Here is an 18,438-nt window from a genome sequence, read left to right on the forward strand (position 1 = left end):
ATAATACATTCTAGCTCCATCCAAGTCATTGCAAATGGCAAGATTTCATTCTTTGTGATGGCTGAGTAATATTCCATTGTGTGTGTGTGTGTGTGTGTGTGTGTGTGTGTGTGTGTGTGTGTATACACACACATACCATATCTTCTTTATCCACCGGTCAATGAAACTTGGGTTCTTTCCATAATTTGGCTATTGTTGATAATGCTGCTATAAACATCAGGGTGCATATGTCCCTTTGAATCAGTACTTTTGTATCCTTTGGGTGAATACATAATAGGTCATAGGGTCATAGGGTAGTTCATTTTTAACTTTTTGAGGAACTGCCATATTATTGTTTGCAGTGGCTGCACCAGTTTGTATTACCACCAACAGTGTAGGAGGATTCTCTTATTTCCTGTGTTGTTAATTTTAGTCATTCTGACAGGTGTGAGGTGGTATCTCACTGTGGTTTTGATTGGCATTTCCCTGATGATAAGTGATGTTGAGCATCTTTTCATGTGTTAGCCATCTGGATGTTTCCTTTGGAAAATGTCTATTCATGTCTTCTGCCAATTTCTTAACTGGATTATTTGTTTTTTGGGTGTTGAGTTTGATAATTTCTTTATAAATTTTGGATACTAATCCTTTATCAGATATATAATTTGCAAATATCTTCTCCCATTCCACAGGTTGTCTTTTAGTTTTGTTGATTGTTTCCTTCACTGTGCAGAATCTTTTTATCTTGATGAAGCCCCAATAGTTCATTTTTGCTTTTGTTTCCCTGGCCTCCCTAGTAAGAAGTTGCTTCAGTTGAGGCCAAAGAGGTTGCTTGCCTGTGTTCTCCTCTAGGATTTTGATAGTTTCCTGTCTCACATTTAGGTCTTTATCTTTAATCTTGTACATATTTAATTATTATGTGTCATGGTGTGGACCTCCTTAGATTAATCTTGTTTGTAACTCTGTTTTCTGAGCCTGGATGTCTGTTTCCTTCCCCAGGTTATTGAAGTTTTCAGCTATTAACTTTTTTCAAATAAGTTTTGTGCCCTTTTCTCTCTCTTCTCCTTCTGAGATGCCTATAATGAGAATGTTTGTTTGCTTAATGTTGTCCAAGGTATTCCTTAACCTATGCTCATTTTTTACAATTATTTTTTTCTTTTTTGCTGCTCAGGTTGGGTGTTTTCCATTACCCTGTCTTTCAGATCACTTCTGCACCTTCTAATCTACTGTTGATTCCCTCTAGTGGATTTTCCATTTCAGTTATGGTATTCTTCAATGCTAATGATGGTTTTTTATATATTTAATCTCATATTAAAGTTCTCACTGAGTTCATCCTCTCTTTTCTCCAGTCCACTGAGCACATCTTTATGACCATTACTTTTGAACTCTATCAGGTAGGTTGCTTATCTTTGTTTCACTTAGTTCTTTTTCTGATTCTTTGTCTTGTTCTTTCATTTGGAACATATTCTTCTGTCTCCTTATTTTACTTGACTTTCTTTGTTTCTGTGAGTTAGGTGCAACAGCTACTTCTTCTAAATTTGAAGGAATGATCTTGTGTATTGTCATCCCCTGTGTAGACTGTATGTGCCTGGTGACTTTGGTTAGTTATTTGGAGCGGTGGCTGTTGTGTACTATGGGTCATGGGGTACTCTGTGCTGGGAAATCTGGTGGTATGGATGAAACTGAAATGGGTATGGGCCAGGGTGGTCCTAGGGTCTCCACACAGAGAGTGCCCTGCCAGGACAGCTGAAGTGGGTGTAAGCTGTGTTGGGGGGCTGGAATCCTGGGACTCTACACAGAGTGTACCCTGGCAGGATGGCTGAAACCAAAGTGGGTACAAGCTGGGATGTCTTGGGTCTCTCCACACAGAGAACACCCAAGCAGGATAGTTAAACCTGAAGTGGGTGCCAGGCAGCGTTGGGGGTGGGGGCATCCTTGGGCTCTCCATGCATAAGGTGCCCTGGCAGGATGGCTAAAACTGAAGTTAGTGCAAGTTGGGGTGTCCCAGAGTGATTCACACAGGGGGAACCCTGGTGGGGGAGGCTGGAACTGAGGCAGAGTGTGACCCACGGGTTCCCAGTGTGCTCCATGCAGAGGAAGCCCTAGTGGAGAAGCTGGAGCCAAAGTGGGCATGGACCAGGGATTTCTGGAGTGCTCCATGCAAGGGGTGCCTGGTGAATTGTCTGGAGTCAACATTATATGGGCCTGGAGTATTCTGGAGTGCTTTGCACATGTGTCACTTTGGCAAAAGGGTTTGAGCTGTAGTGAGCACTGACAAGGAGTGTTCCAGTATGCACTGCACTGGGGCTGTCTTGGTAGGATGGCTGGGGCTGGTGTGAGCTAGGGCCCAGGGATATTGAGGTGGTGGGCTAGCTAAGGTGACTGGATCCTGGCTCTTGTTCATGCTATCAAGGAGGAGAGGGGAATGTAAATCATGGTGCTTGCCAGGCTGGAGAAAGTTTCAGCAGCTCCCTCGCCATTTGGTGAAGTTCTAGGGGTTGACCTTTTATATGGTAATTGCTCTTTAAACTGTGGCTTTTTTTCTGTGACCCAGGCCTTCAAGGGCTGTCATGGGCTAGGGGCCCAAGTCTTGCTGAGGTGGGAGGCCAACTATGGCACCTGGACCCTGCTCCCATCTTCATTTTCAAGGTGGAGGGGGGGGATCATAAACAGTGGTGCTTGCCAGTCCTGCCAGCCTTAAGAGCCTTTCAGCCCCTCCCATTTGGCTGGTTCCATTATATTCTAGTTGTCCTTTTAAACCTTGACTTTTTTCTATGCCCCAGTACAGGTGAGTCTGCCCATGGTCCCTTAGTCCTGTCCCTCCCCACTGTAGTTCACAGTGTTGGGGTTAGAGTTTCCCTTTGTTACTGTGTCCCTCTCTTGTGCTGTCTCTTTGTGGTCTCTATCTTTTGTTGTGCAGAAGCTGTTCAATGGGCTCTCAGTTCTTCTTCAGGAGGAATTGCTCTATTAGTAGGTGTAGATTTGGTGTGTCTATGGAGGGGGTGAGTTCAGGGTCTTCCTATGTCACCATCTTGGACCAGAACTCCCAAGTTCTCTTTTAATGCTTAATCTAGCTTCTGGAAAATCATCTGCAAAAATCTGTAAATTTTTCTGTCATAAAGTGAAACCATAATATTCTTAACTCCTACTTCATGTACTCCTACTATTCTCAACACTTCAAGTCTATCACTTATTTGTTTATGGTACCTCATAGTGTCAGTTTTATATATGTTTTGCTTAAACTAGTAAATTTTAAGTTTCCTGGTAGTCAGTTACTTCTTTTTTCTGTGCCATTTAGTATAGTACTTTGAACATAAAGAGTAGCAATAAATGCAATTTTTATAACAATTTTTTACATAACATATAAACATATTTCAATTATTGACAGGCAATGAACATAATCAAAGTTGAAAACCTTCAGCCAAAAATTAATTATTGGAGTTGGAAATTGAAGTAAATCATTAATTAATTAATTTAGGTATTATTCCTCTTTACTGAAATTAGTGTATAATACTAATGTGTACTGATTGAAAAATTATAATTGGTTACACACACACCATATATATAAACAATAGCAAATATACTGTCTTGATTTGATTAATAGCTTGGCAATTATTAGAGAAGAAATGGATCAAAAATATATCAACTGAGGAAAATGGGTCTCTTCCCTTGCTGTTATTTCCTTCAGTTCTCTCTGTTCCCACATGTTATCCAAACCAGGAATCACCAACCAGCTGTTTCTTACCCCTAAGACCACTGCTCAGAGTGAGTCCCTGAGCCAAAGTTCTCTCTTTGTAAGGCATCATGATACATATAATGTCAGTAATTCCTTTTTACATGTAATACAGATACTTTTAAATCTTTTTTACAGTGTGAATGATTATGACCAATATTTTATTATTGATTGCTTCTTTAGTTGACATAGGGTAAAAGAAAGAGAAAGCAAATTCAGAAAGCATGCCATGGAGCAGATAAGGTATGTTATATGCTGATACCCTGCCCTTTAAACAAATTAAATAAAATTATTTTGACATCCTATTTGGATTATGACTGTGCCATTCTGAAGCTATCCTGAAAATTTAAACTTAAATGCACATAAACGTCTATCTACATAATAGGTATCTGTGTCTATAAACAGTTGTGGCAATAGAAGAATAAATAAGGGTACTTATTAAAATAAAGAAATAAACATCACAAAAATGTCAGTTTTATCAAAATGAGACATAGAATTATAAGCAAAATCACAACTGAAAGATGTTATATGCATAAGTAGCTTTACTTCCATTTCCTACTCTTTTTGATCATTTTTCAAAATCCGTGGAGTCTAAACAACGTAACCTTTCCCTACAAGAAACTATTTTTATGCAAATATAGAACTTCATTGAAATATACCATCTTTGTTCATTGTCTAATGGGCTTTCTGTTAAATGAATTTGATGAAAATGCAATGATTTTGATAGTCTATCATAAGTTTTAAATGGCAAGTCTTTCTGCATGCGAAAAGGGTTTGTATCATAGATAAAATCTCTAATGGGCCTAGTATGGATTTTCATAATTATGTATTTCATTATGCAGATAAGTATGCATGTGTATGTGTCTTTAATTCTAAAGTAATCTTAAAACTTAAATAATTAAAATAACTTTATATGAGACTAGATTTATACATGGAGAAAGTTTGTTTGATAAGTTTACAAATATAAGTTTACAAATAACTTTATTGCTTATATAGCAGTCATTTATTAGGATTCAACAAATATGTTAGGATGCATAGAATTGTATTTATCCTATTATGAAAAACACATAATTACCTTATTTTTTCTTTATATTCTTCTGGTCAGACTTTTGAAGTTGTCATGGATGTGTAGACTTTAAATATGATTTAACAAAATCCTTTTTCTTTCTTTAGGAAAAAGTCAAAGAGAGGGAAGAAAATCTGAATCTTGTAAACCAATTCTTAAAGTAGAATACAAGACCTGTAGAAACAGGTATGCATTTTTTACTTTGGGTGATATGGGACAATATATAAGAAACAGACAAGAATGGCAAATAACCTTTAATAATCATGTATTACTTAAAGTTTCTTATAATTATATAAGTATATTAATTGGCTAAATCCTCTTCATTGATAATAACACTTTGTTATTGTTTAATAGGAATATCTATGATATTATTATGAATATTATAATAGCAATTGCTAATTATTTTAATTTTCTATGAATATTCAGATGAGTATTATGTACATTAATTTTAACAATGTTGGACTTTTGGGTTGTGCACATTACAAGTAGCAATCATTTAGTATTATTAAACAGAAGCATACCTATTGGTGTATTGCACATGAAAGAATTAAATACATAACCAAGTCTCTGTACTTTAGGATTTCACATTCTGAACTTGGAAAGATTATAGTTAGTTGAAAAGATAAACAGTTATATATATTAGCATAATAAAATAGTACTAAATTTTAAGATATAAAAAATTAAATTGAATAATATACAATAAAATTTTATCATGTATATATAGCAGCTTTATCCTATAAATCAAGAATGTTCTTTTTACTTACAATAATTATTAGTGGCAATATTCTCTTCCAGAATTACCATAATTACAAATCTTGCCTAAACCTTAATTTTATTTTAACTCTAAATTGGATAATTCTACTTTATATTACTTACATATTCACACTGGAATGTATTCTCAGTATTATAGATGCATTTAATGTTTGTTTACACCTGCTCTTTGAAAGATTTAATAGTATAAAATTATGGCCATTTTTAATGTGTTAGTTCATATATATATAAACTATCATATGGTATATATTTATATATACAGATATATTTTATGTATATATTTTTACATTAGTTTATATATATACATATATATGTGTGGACATACACACAATAGATCAGTACCTCCTTAGTCCAGCCGAATGTTACTAAACATAAGTAGTAAAAATGATCAGTTTTATACTACTATAATTAAAGTATCAAAACATTTTAAATTTAATTATTATGGATGGAAACATTTTACATATGTTATTATATATGTTTATATATGGAAATATTTTACATATATACATATATTATTATTATGTACACATATTATTAGTTACTACTTAGTACACACTGTGCAACTTGTTTGGTGTACTAAGATGAAAGAGAATACTGCCTGCTTTTGAATCTGTTATGGTCTAGTAGAAGTAAGACCATAAACTAGTGGTTTCCATGTAACATGTGAGGTGCTTTTATAGAGATATGCTATGAGAACACAACAAAAGGACACCTAACCCAGCCTAGAGAGAAAGGGGAAAAGAATGGTGAAGAGAGATCAGTAAATTTCTTCTTGGGAAAGAGGATACCTGAGATGGCCTTAAGGGATAATAGGATGGTGGCACACAAAGTAAGGAAAGGGTGAAAGTGAAGAGAAGATACTTTAGGAATCAGGAATTCAAGTCAAGGCAATGTAAAATAATTATTAAGATCCTTGGCATATGGGGTAAGACAGCTATGTGAGCTTGAAATTTTTAATTAACGCTTTTAACTTTAATTTCCTCATCAATTATACCTATCTCATTGTGATGTTTCTGAAGAATAAATGAAATTATGCATGAAGTTTGTAATGTCATAAGTTTGATGAGTGGCACATAGTGGATTTCTTGATAAAAAGAAGTTATTATTGTCATCATCAAAGCAATGATATTTCACATTATTGAAATTATTCCACTGATCCTAATTTAATGATTTATTCTAGTAATTGGTAACCCAATTTTGTATAGAAATAATTCTTCAGATTTCTAATGTGAAATAATTATATATTATTGATCATAATTACTGTCATCCCACTTACAGTGCACTTTAGTACATTGTGTGTGTTTGTTGTGATTACTACTATATTAGAAAATTCACCTTTAAAAGCAGTGGTTCCCCCTCTCAGAACACAAGGAGACTAAACAGCAGAGGAGCACCAAAGTTGAGTACTAAAAGGTATTATGACAGCAAAATGGACCATAGCCTGGAAGTGACAATAAATAGCTATATTTCTGCTCCATCTAGTACACAGTAGAAATTTTGTGAAATCCTAAAATTGGGATGGCTGTGGCAGGAGCAAGAACTTTAAGAAGAGTTCTACCAAATATGCTGCAGCAATAGGGTCTCTTAAAGATTGCATAGGTAACAGATGCAAGGGTATGTTTTCTGTTTAATTTATCTTAGATCAACCATTCACAAACTGGCTTTATATTTCTAGGGATAAACAACCATTCTGCTTAGGAATCATTGGTCTCCAATCACCAAATTGCTTATTGGTGCCCCAACACCAATGGCCTCTAGGCTTAATAAATTTATTCTATTCAGAAAAAGGAATAATGATCTCTCTACCTGCTACCACTAACATTATCAAGTTTCTGTGATTAATAAAAAATTACTTTTTGCTAGTCTTTTAATCCCTTTCTATCATGGCCACCTATTGATAGACTTCATGTGTAAAGTTCTCTAAGCCTCAGCATATCCATCTGTTAAGTGAGAATAGTAGTAGTTTTCTCATTGGGATATCATAAGGATTCAATACAATAATGCAAGTAAACTTCTTCACACAATACCCAGAACATCATAAATATTCAACAAATGTTATTTTAGTATGTACTATATTATGTTGCACAGTTTATTGCTTAATCTTGTTGCCTTCATTAAGAAAAAAATTTAATGCTTTTTCTATATTTATTTTACAAATTATACAGTAAAATATATTTTTCTTTTGCTGTACAATACTGTGGATTTTAACACATGTATAGATGCCTGAAATCACCACCACAATAAGAACACAGAACATTTCCATACCCCCAAATTCCTTTCCTGCTGTTCCCTATAGTTGCACTTTTCTCCACTTCTAACCCCTGACAACCATTGATCTGTTCTCTATCACTGTAGTTTTGCCTTTTTAAGATGTCATATAAATGCAGTTATATATTATGTAATCTTCTGATCCTAGCTTCTTTCACTCAACATAATGCCTTTAGGATTTATCCAAGTTGTTGTCAATGATTTTTAATTTGGGGGTGCCTGGGTGGCTCAGTTGGTTAAGCCTTCAGCTTAGGTCATGATCTTAGGGTCCTGGGATCAAGTCCTGTATTGGGCTTCCTGCTAAGTGGGGCACCTGCTTCTCCTTCTCCCTCTGATATTCCCCCCACTTGTGCTCTCTGGCTCTCTCTGTCAAATAAATAAACAAATAAAATCTTTAAAAACTAATTTTTAATTTGTATTGATGTTTTCTTTATGTATGAAGACATTGTTAATTATATAGTTATTTATTTCTTTTGTAATAATCCATCTGATCAGTATGCCAGGATACATTTGTAGTAAACAGTAAAGGAGTCAGTTTAGTGTGGTATAACATTTATCAAATTGTGTTCCTTTGATCACTAACTGTATTCATGGAAAAATAGGAATCTGTAATCAAATACATTTGAGAGATCTAAGAAATTCTGGGTTATATAAGAGTTAATTGGATTCTTTACTGTACAGTTTCTAGAATCTTTGCTATATGGCCTGAATTATAAAATTTCAAAAGGGAGATATGGTGTGCAAGTGTCCATCAAATTTTAAATTAAAAACTATTTTTCAGGGATGCCTGGGTGGCTCAGTCGGTTGTGTTTGCCTTCAGTTCAGTTCATGACTCCAGGGTCCTAAGCAGGGAGCCTGCTTCTCCTTCTTCTCCCCCTGCTTGTGCTCTCTCTCTCTGTCAAATAAATAAACAAAATCTTTTTTAAAAAAACCTTTTGTTTCAGAACATTTTTAAAGTTATATTCCACAGTTTTAGAAACATTAGACTAGAAGTAAAAAATGTACTTTGGAGTCTGGATTTCAATCTTTATCCTTTCACTCCATAGCAGCTTGACTCTAAACAAGTTCACCTGTATTAATCCCAGAGTCATCTGCTACAGGCAGTATAGATCACTGTTTAGGAGAATAGACTTTGAAATCTGACAGATCTGTTTTCTTTTGGGTTTTTCTGCATAGTTGTTACTTAACCTCATTAATAAAATGAGGATTATACTTATGAGAATTTAATGTGATAATTATCTAATGCAATTATTCATGAGTGGTTTCCTGAGCATTTCCTGAGGAATGAACTTTTTGTTCAGTCATTCAATAGTTTACAGAGAAGTGCATATATATCAGCAATTAACTTCAGATCCAGTGTCTGATGCGGAGTCATAATAAAAGCAGAAAAGCTTTTGCTTTCTTCCAATATTAGAAAGGACATATTTTTCCAATGTGCTTACCAAAAAAGGGGAGAGTAAATTGCTTCTTACCCTATATTTGGATTACCACTAGGAGATGAGATTAACTTCACCCCCTTTTACATGGAAAAAATAGATATTTATGGCCTTATTAACATTTGGAGCAGATAGTTAAATTCAATATGTATGCAAAGATAATATGTTCTCTAAATCATGACATTTGTTGTAAAACAAAGCAACACAAAAAGGTGCAAAAACACTTACTCATTTCATTAAAAACAACTTTTAAATCTGGAAAAACCTTAATAATATAAGCATTTATTTTATAGGAAAAAACTTGCTGCTTAGTGCCACCATTACTAGGTTGATAATTTAGTATGCCAAATTACTGAAGCAAGACTAACATCAACTGATATAGGACTCAAGGAAAATAAATTAGATTATTTTTTCTTATTTAGCTTACAACTCAAATATTTATGTTAAAACATTAAGACAGAATTATAAATAAAAATCAGTATAGATACTTTATATGTAAGTTTTAGTGGAAACTTTTTAAAAAGCTCTTTTTTGTTCTTGTTATGTAGGCAGCCTAAGATTAGCAAATGTCCCATTGGTAATGTTTGGTACCATGTACAGTACAAAATGAAAGAGAAAGGGAAATTTATAAAGTGATTTTTAGAAACTAGTAGATTCTTTAGTGAATAGCTGGAAATGAATTACTTAGAGAAGCATATGTTCTCAAAGAATTTGGTAAAAATAAGTGTCTAGTTCTTTTTAAAAAAAATTTTGGAGAATACTTTCAGTTTGGTATTTACTTATTAAATATACTTCATCAGCATATTTTGTTTTATATACATAAACTAAGGATACAGGTATTAATTTGAGAAAAGTGAAAAGTTATGACACTATTTCTTAACTTTCTGACAGCTGTAATATTTTATAGTCATCTCAGCCCCACTCAATTTATCTAATTGTATCTTGCAACTAACAGGGCCTAAAAAGTTTGATGTTCATTTTAGTAGCTAAATAGAACTGGCTGACCCAAGATAAAATTGGGAAGATCACATTTTTTGTCTTAGTTTTCTCCATCTTTTTATCATAACCCTTTCCCACAGAAACTCCATTACATAGAATTGTCATGTTACGTTCTACCACTCTGGGCTTGCTATTGTTGCATTTAATTTTATATTGAAATTTGCCTCTTTTATCCCTTAAGAATTTTGGACCCCACATGCCAAATGGTTAATATGATAAACTAACATAGCTTAATATTCTAATGGTAGTGATATAGAGTTTTGGGAATCAACTAATACATGTGGAGATGTCCTTTTGACTCAATGAGCACCTCTATTTCCCTCCAACTTCTCTACCTTTTCCCCAATACACCTCATCACCTTTAGACTGATTCATTAGTGATTTTAATGGTAAGAATTCACAATCAGAAAAAGGGAAATGGTAGAATAGTGTCATTTGGGTGAGATATTTTGCACTAAGAAAGATATTTGCTGTCAAATTATGTTGTGTATAATCCCTATCAAACTTATTTTTCATTAGCTCAGTCCTATGATATTGTATCATCTTAAAGGACTTCTCAATCTCATTAACTTTTTTTTCTATGTAGTGAACCCTTCATAATATTTTCTGGTGGATTGTCCTATGACAAAGCTTGCAGAAGACCAAGTTTAACCATCATGCATGGAAAAGCAATTACAGTGCTTGAAATGGATCATCCTATTGTTGAATTTCTTACTTTATGTGAAACACCCTATCCAAATGGTAAGTAAAAAAAAAAAAATGAAACTATTAATGTTGAAAATCATTTTTGAAGTAAGTTCCTAATAAAATTAAGCTTAAATATTTTTAGTTTTGGCAGCTGACATCCACTGTGGTACAACACTGTGAGCTACAGGTGCTGGAGCAGGTTCCGCAACTGTACCTACTTGACAAACTGGAAGTAAGACAGATGTAGTACAGCAGTGCTGGAGTTTCAGGTTCTTATATCAGGTAAGTGCTTTAAACTTTGATAAGGATGGTGGAAGCTGAGCTGGGAGGGTCTGATAGGGGTCCAGGGTGAAATTACTTGGGGAAACTGAGGTCTCCTAATAGCCTCTCCTAGACCAGCTCCACCCATCCCATTCCAACACTAATCAAAGTTAAAGCACTTACCTGATATCAGTGATCTATAACTCTGGTGGTAGTGCATCTGTTTCACATCTGGCTTTGCTTCAGATGCAACTGCAGCACCTCTGATTATTCTAGGATTGCTGATGTGTGGTTAGTGATTTATTTCAATTTTGAGAATAATTTAGAAGGGCTTTTGGGAGGAGAGATGCATCCTGAATATAAGGACTTTTTGTAAACATAAAAACTAAACTTATGTGCAAACTGTATAATGAAATCTAATAATAATGAAATATTTTAGTAATCTAAAAACTGAGAGGGGTGAAACATAAAAAGCAAAATATGAGTTTATGATTAAAACAACATAGTATGTATATGTGTATATACATATATATATAAAACTACAATTTCAAGAGGGAACATATATAAGAGAAAGAATACTAGACTTGGAGGCACAGTATTTGGTTTTATGATTTAGCTCTGTCATTCACTAGCTGGGTGACCTTGGGTAAATCATTTTACTTTTATGAGTTAGATTTATCATTTTTAGAAAGAGAATAATAATATTAATGCCACATGACTATTGGAAGGCCAAAATGAGCACACTTTGTAACTATGAAGATCTATAAATTGTTTTATTACAACTGTATTAATTTGCTTTAAATTCTTTAGTTTTGTATTTAAAGATGGGATAAATTAATATGAAATAACAGTCAATGAGGCACTTTATTTCCAGAGTTGCTGGGACAGACAAGTTACCTGTGTTGTTAATTAATCAACAAATATTTATTGGATGCTTCTATGGTCTCAGTACTACAAGGACTTACTGAGAATACAGATGAAGTATGAAACTGATCTCTAATGTCAAATCACATAAAATCTAGTTGGATGAGGGAGATAATTATGACTTAAGTTTAAAAAATATAACAGTTAGGTGCTGAGTTATATGGGTCAGAGTTTAAATAATATACTAATTTACAGGCTAGTAAGATAGTCAATTGCTAAAATATTCTTGCAAAGGTTCATGGAAAAATAAGTTTTAGATAGACTTTGAAGAATGACTTGGCATTTGAAAAGGATATTGAGTAAAGGTTTTAGAATTTGTAAAGTTTGCTAGAGTGAGATCAACTTAGAGAAAAAATTGAAAGCCTTTTAGAGGTATTTGGAAATAGGGAACTACAGAAGAATTTTGGGAAAATATTAAGGTGAAAGAAAGCAATGCTTTTAGTGAAATTTACCAAAAAGGAGTTTATGGGTTTGAACAGGCACTGAAATCTTAAATTCCAGATTCCAGCTGGGAGGCTTTTGTGACAATATTCATTAAAATGGTCAAGATCTGAAATACAGGGCTGCCTGTAGGAATGGAAAGAGGAAACCCACTGAATTTGGTCACCAGTTAGGTTTAGAGAGTGATATGACAGATGAGTTAAAGAGAACATATTTTAAGAATAGTGGTTTCAGGGGTGCCTGGGTGGCTCAATCAGCCTGGGATTGAGCCCTGTGTTGGGGCTCCCAGCTCAGCAGGGAGCCTGCTTCTCTCTCCCTCTGCCCCTGCCCCTCCCCTTGCTCATGCACACTCTCTCTCTCTCAAATGAATAAATAAAATTAAAAAAAAATAATGGTTTCATATGCAATAATAACAGTTTTTGGAAAGAGAAAAAGATAAATCTGATTATAAGTCAGTAGTCAGCAGAAAAAGAGAAAGAAAAGGTCTTTAATATTTATTTATGAATTATCAGAATATAGATATTCTTTGGGGTTATGAGAATGAATGTTAAAGGAACAAAGAACAAACAGAAGACCAAAAGCTGAATTTAGAAGAGCTTAGAGAAAAATATGTGTGCCAATAATAGAGACTGATAGTGTTTGATCTCTGCAACCACACATTTTTATGTGTATGTGTGTGTCTGTATAAGTTTCTACTCATCAGTGGAAATGTTAGGATAATTTCTAATAATATTAAGTAAATTATAAATATATTGTAACTATGTCTAATCACTTCCAAGCCACATATATGTCTTTGTTTTCAGAGTAGTGATAAACAATGGAATTTTTATTTGTCAGGAGCTAAGAGAAATACTTTACTCAGTAAAATATAAATGTATTTTATTAACAATTTCTGGCTAAAACAATAATACATGAAAGCGACAGAAAAGATCCTACAATCCACATTAGTATATAATGAAAACTTACTCACTGCCCTTCCAGAAGTGACTATTTCTAAGTTTTTGTATTTTTCCAAAAAGTTTATGCATATGCCTATGTGTACTTATCTATGTATACATTATCTCTTTTTTGTACAAATGAGAACATATTCCATGTGCTGTTCCATATTATACTTTTTTTCACCTAACAGTGTATTTTGAGTATGATTCCATACTAGCAAATATGGAACTTCATTCTTCTTTGCAGCCACATAGTGATAAATCTTACACATATGTTACACAAATAAATTTATTAACAGTTTTTAATATTGATAAATCATTTGTGACATCTGACAATTCAATTCAACTTGTTTTTCAAAGAACACAAATGCCTCTTATCTCAGGGGGTATTGCCCAGAGTAACTAAGCAACTATACTCAGAATTCATCAATTTCACATTTACATTTAACTGTATCTGGTCCGCTACAAGCATCATAAATAATGCATTCCTCTTCAGAGAAATAGTAATTTTTATAGAGCTTTTTACCTGTAGGGGGCTAAGGTTAAAATACTAAGCCTGCTCAAAAATAAACCAATCTAATGGAGGAAGTGATACCGTTGGCATCTACTTAGCATGTACTATGTGCCAGACTTTGCCTTAAACATCTTCATATACATCTAATTTTCATAATAGTCTAAGGTAGTTATTATTTTGCCATATCAATGGATAAAGAAATTGAATTAATATAATTGAGCTAATAAGTTAATGAATTTGCTTAAGATCAAACTGTTAATAAATAATAGACACAAAATTGAACCTAATACTGACTGACTCCTAAGGAAATCTTTTTATTCAGAGATTACTACAGTACATCAGGTATTTCTACAAAGGTGAAACTTTTGCTACCAGTTTTTATTATTTGAAAAGAAACAATAATAATCTAACAGATGTACCTACCTAAAGTGATAAAATAGATATAACTACCTAAAATGACTATGAATTTTGCTTATTCATGCCAGTGTCTCAGCTATTTTATTTTTGTAGTAGTTGCTTCCCCATCAATGATTGCCCTGGAGAGAAGACAAAGAAAAAATGTAATAGTATAGAACTCCAGTGTTCCTTCAACTGAAAACTAAACCAAAAAAAAAAAAACCAAACCCTAAAAACCCTAAATTCAGAAGTACTGAAATAATGTTGAAAACTTAAAACAGCTCTAAGAGATAAGGGAAAAGTGGAGGAAGCCTCAATTTGAGAACAGATTAGATGGCAAACAGTATGAAGACTGCATACTGTCACATAGACATGCACCCAAACAAGGGTATACTCCTCAGTTTTGGGGTTTCTGTTTCCAGTTTTTCTCTTGTAGCATGTGACTTATAAATATGAATAGGTTCTACAGCTTCTCAAGACTATAAAGGCCTGTGAAGGACTATGAAGGCCATCTTTTCCAGTTTCCCACCTAAGACTTGAATACTCTGAATAAAATTCCCACCAAGTGATTGTTGAACTTTACTTAAGGTAGCTAGTAGAAACTGCTGGAATAATGAAAACACATGAGAATTTAGAATCAGAAGGTCTGGGTTAAATTTCCAGCTTTTTCAATTAACCAGCTTTGTAAATTTGTGCCAATCTCACAATCTCTTTGGACTTCAGTTTTCTCTATGAAATGAAAAATAGTAATACCTGTTCTAGCTACTGAGAATCAAATATCATGTATGTAAGATGTTTTTGTGAATACTTTTTCCTTAAATTGAGAACACTTTAACTGTGCCTTTCCTTTATTATTCCCTATTATAGATGGAAAGCAGTGTCTTCCCTGACCACAATAACTAAATCAGTGCTCTCCCACCAACCACAAGTCATTTCTTATACTATTACCTTTGATAATTCTTTTCATAGCTCACATTATTCTGTGAATTTATCTTATTTGCTTACTTCTTCATGGTTTGTATACATCACTAGGATGTAAACTCCATGAGAATAAGGACCTTGTCAATTTTATTTTCCATATATCCTTTGTTCTGAGAATAGTTGCTAGAACATATTGAAAGGAGGAGGGGGCAGTTAAAGTGTAGGAATTTGAAAATCCTAGACTATCCTCAGATTCCTTGCCTTTTTGAGGTATATACTCTTAGGGACATATCTTTAAGTACATGTTAAATCACATTGAATTGAAATTAAATTTTTTGGTATAAGGAGTGTTGCTCTCATAGGGAGGTGAAAATGTATCACAGCTCAGGAAGGCAGAACTACTATTTCCTTAGAACATCTCCTTGTGCCTATAAAATCAGATCTAAAATGGAAGGTTATGGAAGAATAAGATAAATGTTTGTGAGACAGAGGTGACAGACTCTCTTCAAATAATCTGCTATCACCACCTCATGATTATAGAGAAATGTTTAACTCTATGCCTATTCAACTTTTCATTTTCATATTCCCTATAATGATCTTAAATATTAAGTCTGAGAAACACAACAGTATTTTTAAAAGTGCTCTTTGTTACTTCTTACATTGGCTCATATTTTGGTCTTCTGAAATCATTTAAATAACATTTGTAAGGAGATAAAGGAAATGAAAATTTGGTGATTTTATAAAATATGAAATATGAAAACTTCCACTTTTTATTTTTTACTTGTAGAATTTCAAGAACCTTATGCTGTTGTAGTACTTCTGGAAAAAGATCTCATTGTAGTTGATCTGACACAAAGCAAGTAAGTTGTTCATTACAGATTAAACTATTTTTATACTCTATTCATTACAATTAAAATACAGGAAGATGTTATAGATAACTGACAGTATATGTTAGATGATAAATATTCTTTATGTGGAATATTGTTATGCTAGAATTGTAGAAATGTAATTGGTTCAATAATGAAAACTAAACCAGGAGAGTTTAGGAAACACAAAACTGTAACTTATTTTAAAGGCAACACCTGATGTTTGGAAACATGCATTTGGAGACTCAGGACACATAAAATGGATCACGTTTCTGCTGTTAACCTAAGCAAACACAACTGTTATGAAAATTTGTACAGTGTACTATATGGCCATCTGCTAGACTATTGACTAAAGGAAAATGGTACATGATAAAAGTATTATTGAACTATTGCAGCAATAATACAGAAGAGCAGGATCTGGAGGGTAGAGAAGATGGAGGGCTTCTTTCATTTTCTTTTCTTCCTTGTTATGTTGTAGGCAATGGTAACAAATATAAAATACTGCTGTTAGAGTGGTGATCTCAACTCCATTACATGGACAGTAAAAGTAGATGAAATTGATTAACACTGTCTTCTTGCTACACATTTTCATTGTAAATGATGATAGGCATAAAACTGATTTTCCCTCACTTTATTCCTTTTTTAATTGAAGTATATTTAACACAATGTTATATTAGTTTCAGGTGTACAACATATTGATTCAACAATTCTATACATTACTCAGTGCTCACCACAATTAAGTGTAATCACCATCTGTTGCATTACAGTATTATTCACTATGTTCCCTGTGCTGTACTTTTCATCCCCATGACTTACATATTTCATAACTGAAAGTTTATAGCTCTTAATCCCCTAAAGTGATAAAACAGATATAACTACCTAGGTCATTGTTTCCCCTTTGGCAATCACCAACTTGTTCTCTGTATTTATGAGTTTAATATTTTTGTTTCTTTGCTTGTTTTGTTTGTTAGATTCCACATGTCAGTGAAATTATATGGTATTTGTCTGTCTGACTTATTTCACTTAGGATAATACCCTCCAGTCCCATCCATGTTGTCACAAATGGCAATATCTCATTAGTTTTTATGGCTGAATAATATCTGGTAGATAGATCGATAGATAGATATAGGTTGCTTCTATACCTTGGCTATTGGGAATAATGCTGCAATAAACATAGGGTGCATATATCTTGGTAAATACCCAGTAGTAGGACTACTGGATCATATGGTATTTCTATTAATTCTTTGGAAAACCTCCATACTGTTTTCTATGGTGGCTGCACCAATTTACATTTCCACCAACAGTGCACTAGGGTCTCTTTTCCTCCACATCCTTGCCAACACTTGTTATTTCTTTTCTTTTTTATTCTAGTCATTCTGACAAATGTAAGGTGACATCTCATTGTAGTTTTGATCTGCATTTTCCTAATGATTTGTGATGTTGGGCATCTTATCATGTTTCTATTGGCTATTTGTAGGTCTTCTTTGGAAAAAGGTCTATTCCTCTGCCCATTTTTAATCAGATTTTTTGTGGGGGTTCTTTGATGTTAATTTGTGTAAGTTATTTAAGTATTTTGGATATTAGCCTTTTATCAGATATATCATTTGCATATATCTCCTCCCATTCAGTAAGTTGCCTTGTCATTTTTGTTGATTGTTTCCTTCACTGTCACAAAACCTTTTTATTTTGGTGTAGTCCCAGTAGTTTATTCTTGCTTTTGTTTCCCTCACTGGAGGAGATATATCTAGAAAACTGTTTCTACAGCAGATGTCAAAGAAATTACTGCCTATGTTTTCTTCCAGATGTTTTATGGTTCCAGGTTTTGCATTTAGGTCTTTAATTTGAGTTTATTTGTGTGTATGGTGTAAGAAAGTGGTCTAATTTCACTCTTTTACATGTAGCTGTCCAGTTTTCATAGCACCATTTTTTAAGAGACTGCCTTTTTCCCATTGCATATTCTTGCCTTTGTTGTAGATTAATTGACCACATAAGCATGGGTTTATTTCTGGGCATTCTATCTGTTCTGTTGGACTAGGTTATGTGTCTGGTTTTTTTGTTTGTTTGTTTGTTTTTGTTTTGTTTTGTTTTTGCTAGTACCATATTGTTTTGATTATTACAGCTTTGTAGTATATCGTGAAATCTGGAATTGATGAGATACCTCCAGCTTTGTTTTTCTTTCTCAAGATTGCTTTGGGGGCGTCCCTGGATGGCACAGTCAGTTAAGCATCTGACTCTTGGTTT

The 18,438-nt window shown here is 33.7% G+C and overlaps 1 protein-coding gene and 1 long non-coding RNA gene across 9 annotated transcripts in view; one reads left to right on the forward strand and one right to left on the reverse strand.

Moving 5' to 3' along the window:
- The window catches only part of STXBP5L (syntaxin binding protein 5L), a 404,049-nt gene that overhangs the window by 228,769 nt on the left and 156,842 nt on the right, over positions 1–18,438 (forward strand). For all 8 annotated transcript variants that reach the window (XM_073894175.1, XM_073894170.1, XM_073894178.1 and 5 more), the window contains exons 10-12: positions 4,883–4,961; positions 10,836–10,990; positions 16,119–16,191. In XM_073894175.1, coding sequence (XP_073750276.1) covers positions 4,883–4,961; positions 10,836–10,990; positions 16,119–16,191 — 307 coding nt within the window. The remainder of the gene's footprint in view (positions 1–4,882; positions 4,962–10,835; positions 10,991–16,118; positions 16,192–18,438) is intronic.
- Positions 1–18,438, reverse strand: part of LOC141373020 (uncharacterized) — a 185,430-nt gene that overhangs the window by 27,699 nt on the left and 139,293 nt on the right. The window contains exon 2 of the long non-coding RNA XR_012378641.1: positions 4,785–4,876. This is a non-coding gene — a long non-coding RNA (uncharacterized lncRNA). The remainder of the gene's footprint in view (positions 1–4,784; positions 4,877–18,438) is intronic.

Source organism: Callorhinus ursinus, unplaced genomic scaffold, assembly GCF_003265705.2.
Source record: "Callorhinus ursinus isolate GAN/ISIS: 27379988/994484 unplaced genomic scaffold, GSC_fseal_2.0 scaffold1, whole genome shotgun sequence".
In the NCBI taxonomy this organism is placed as follows: Eukaryota; Metazoa; Chordata; class Mammalia; order Carnivora; family Otariidae; genus Callorhinus; species Callorhinus ursinus.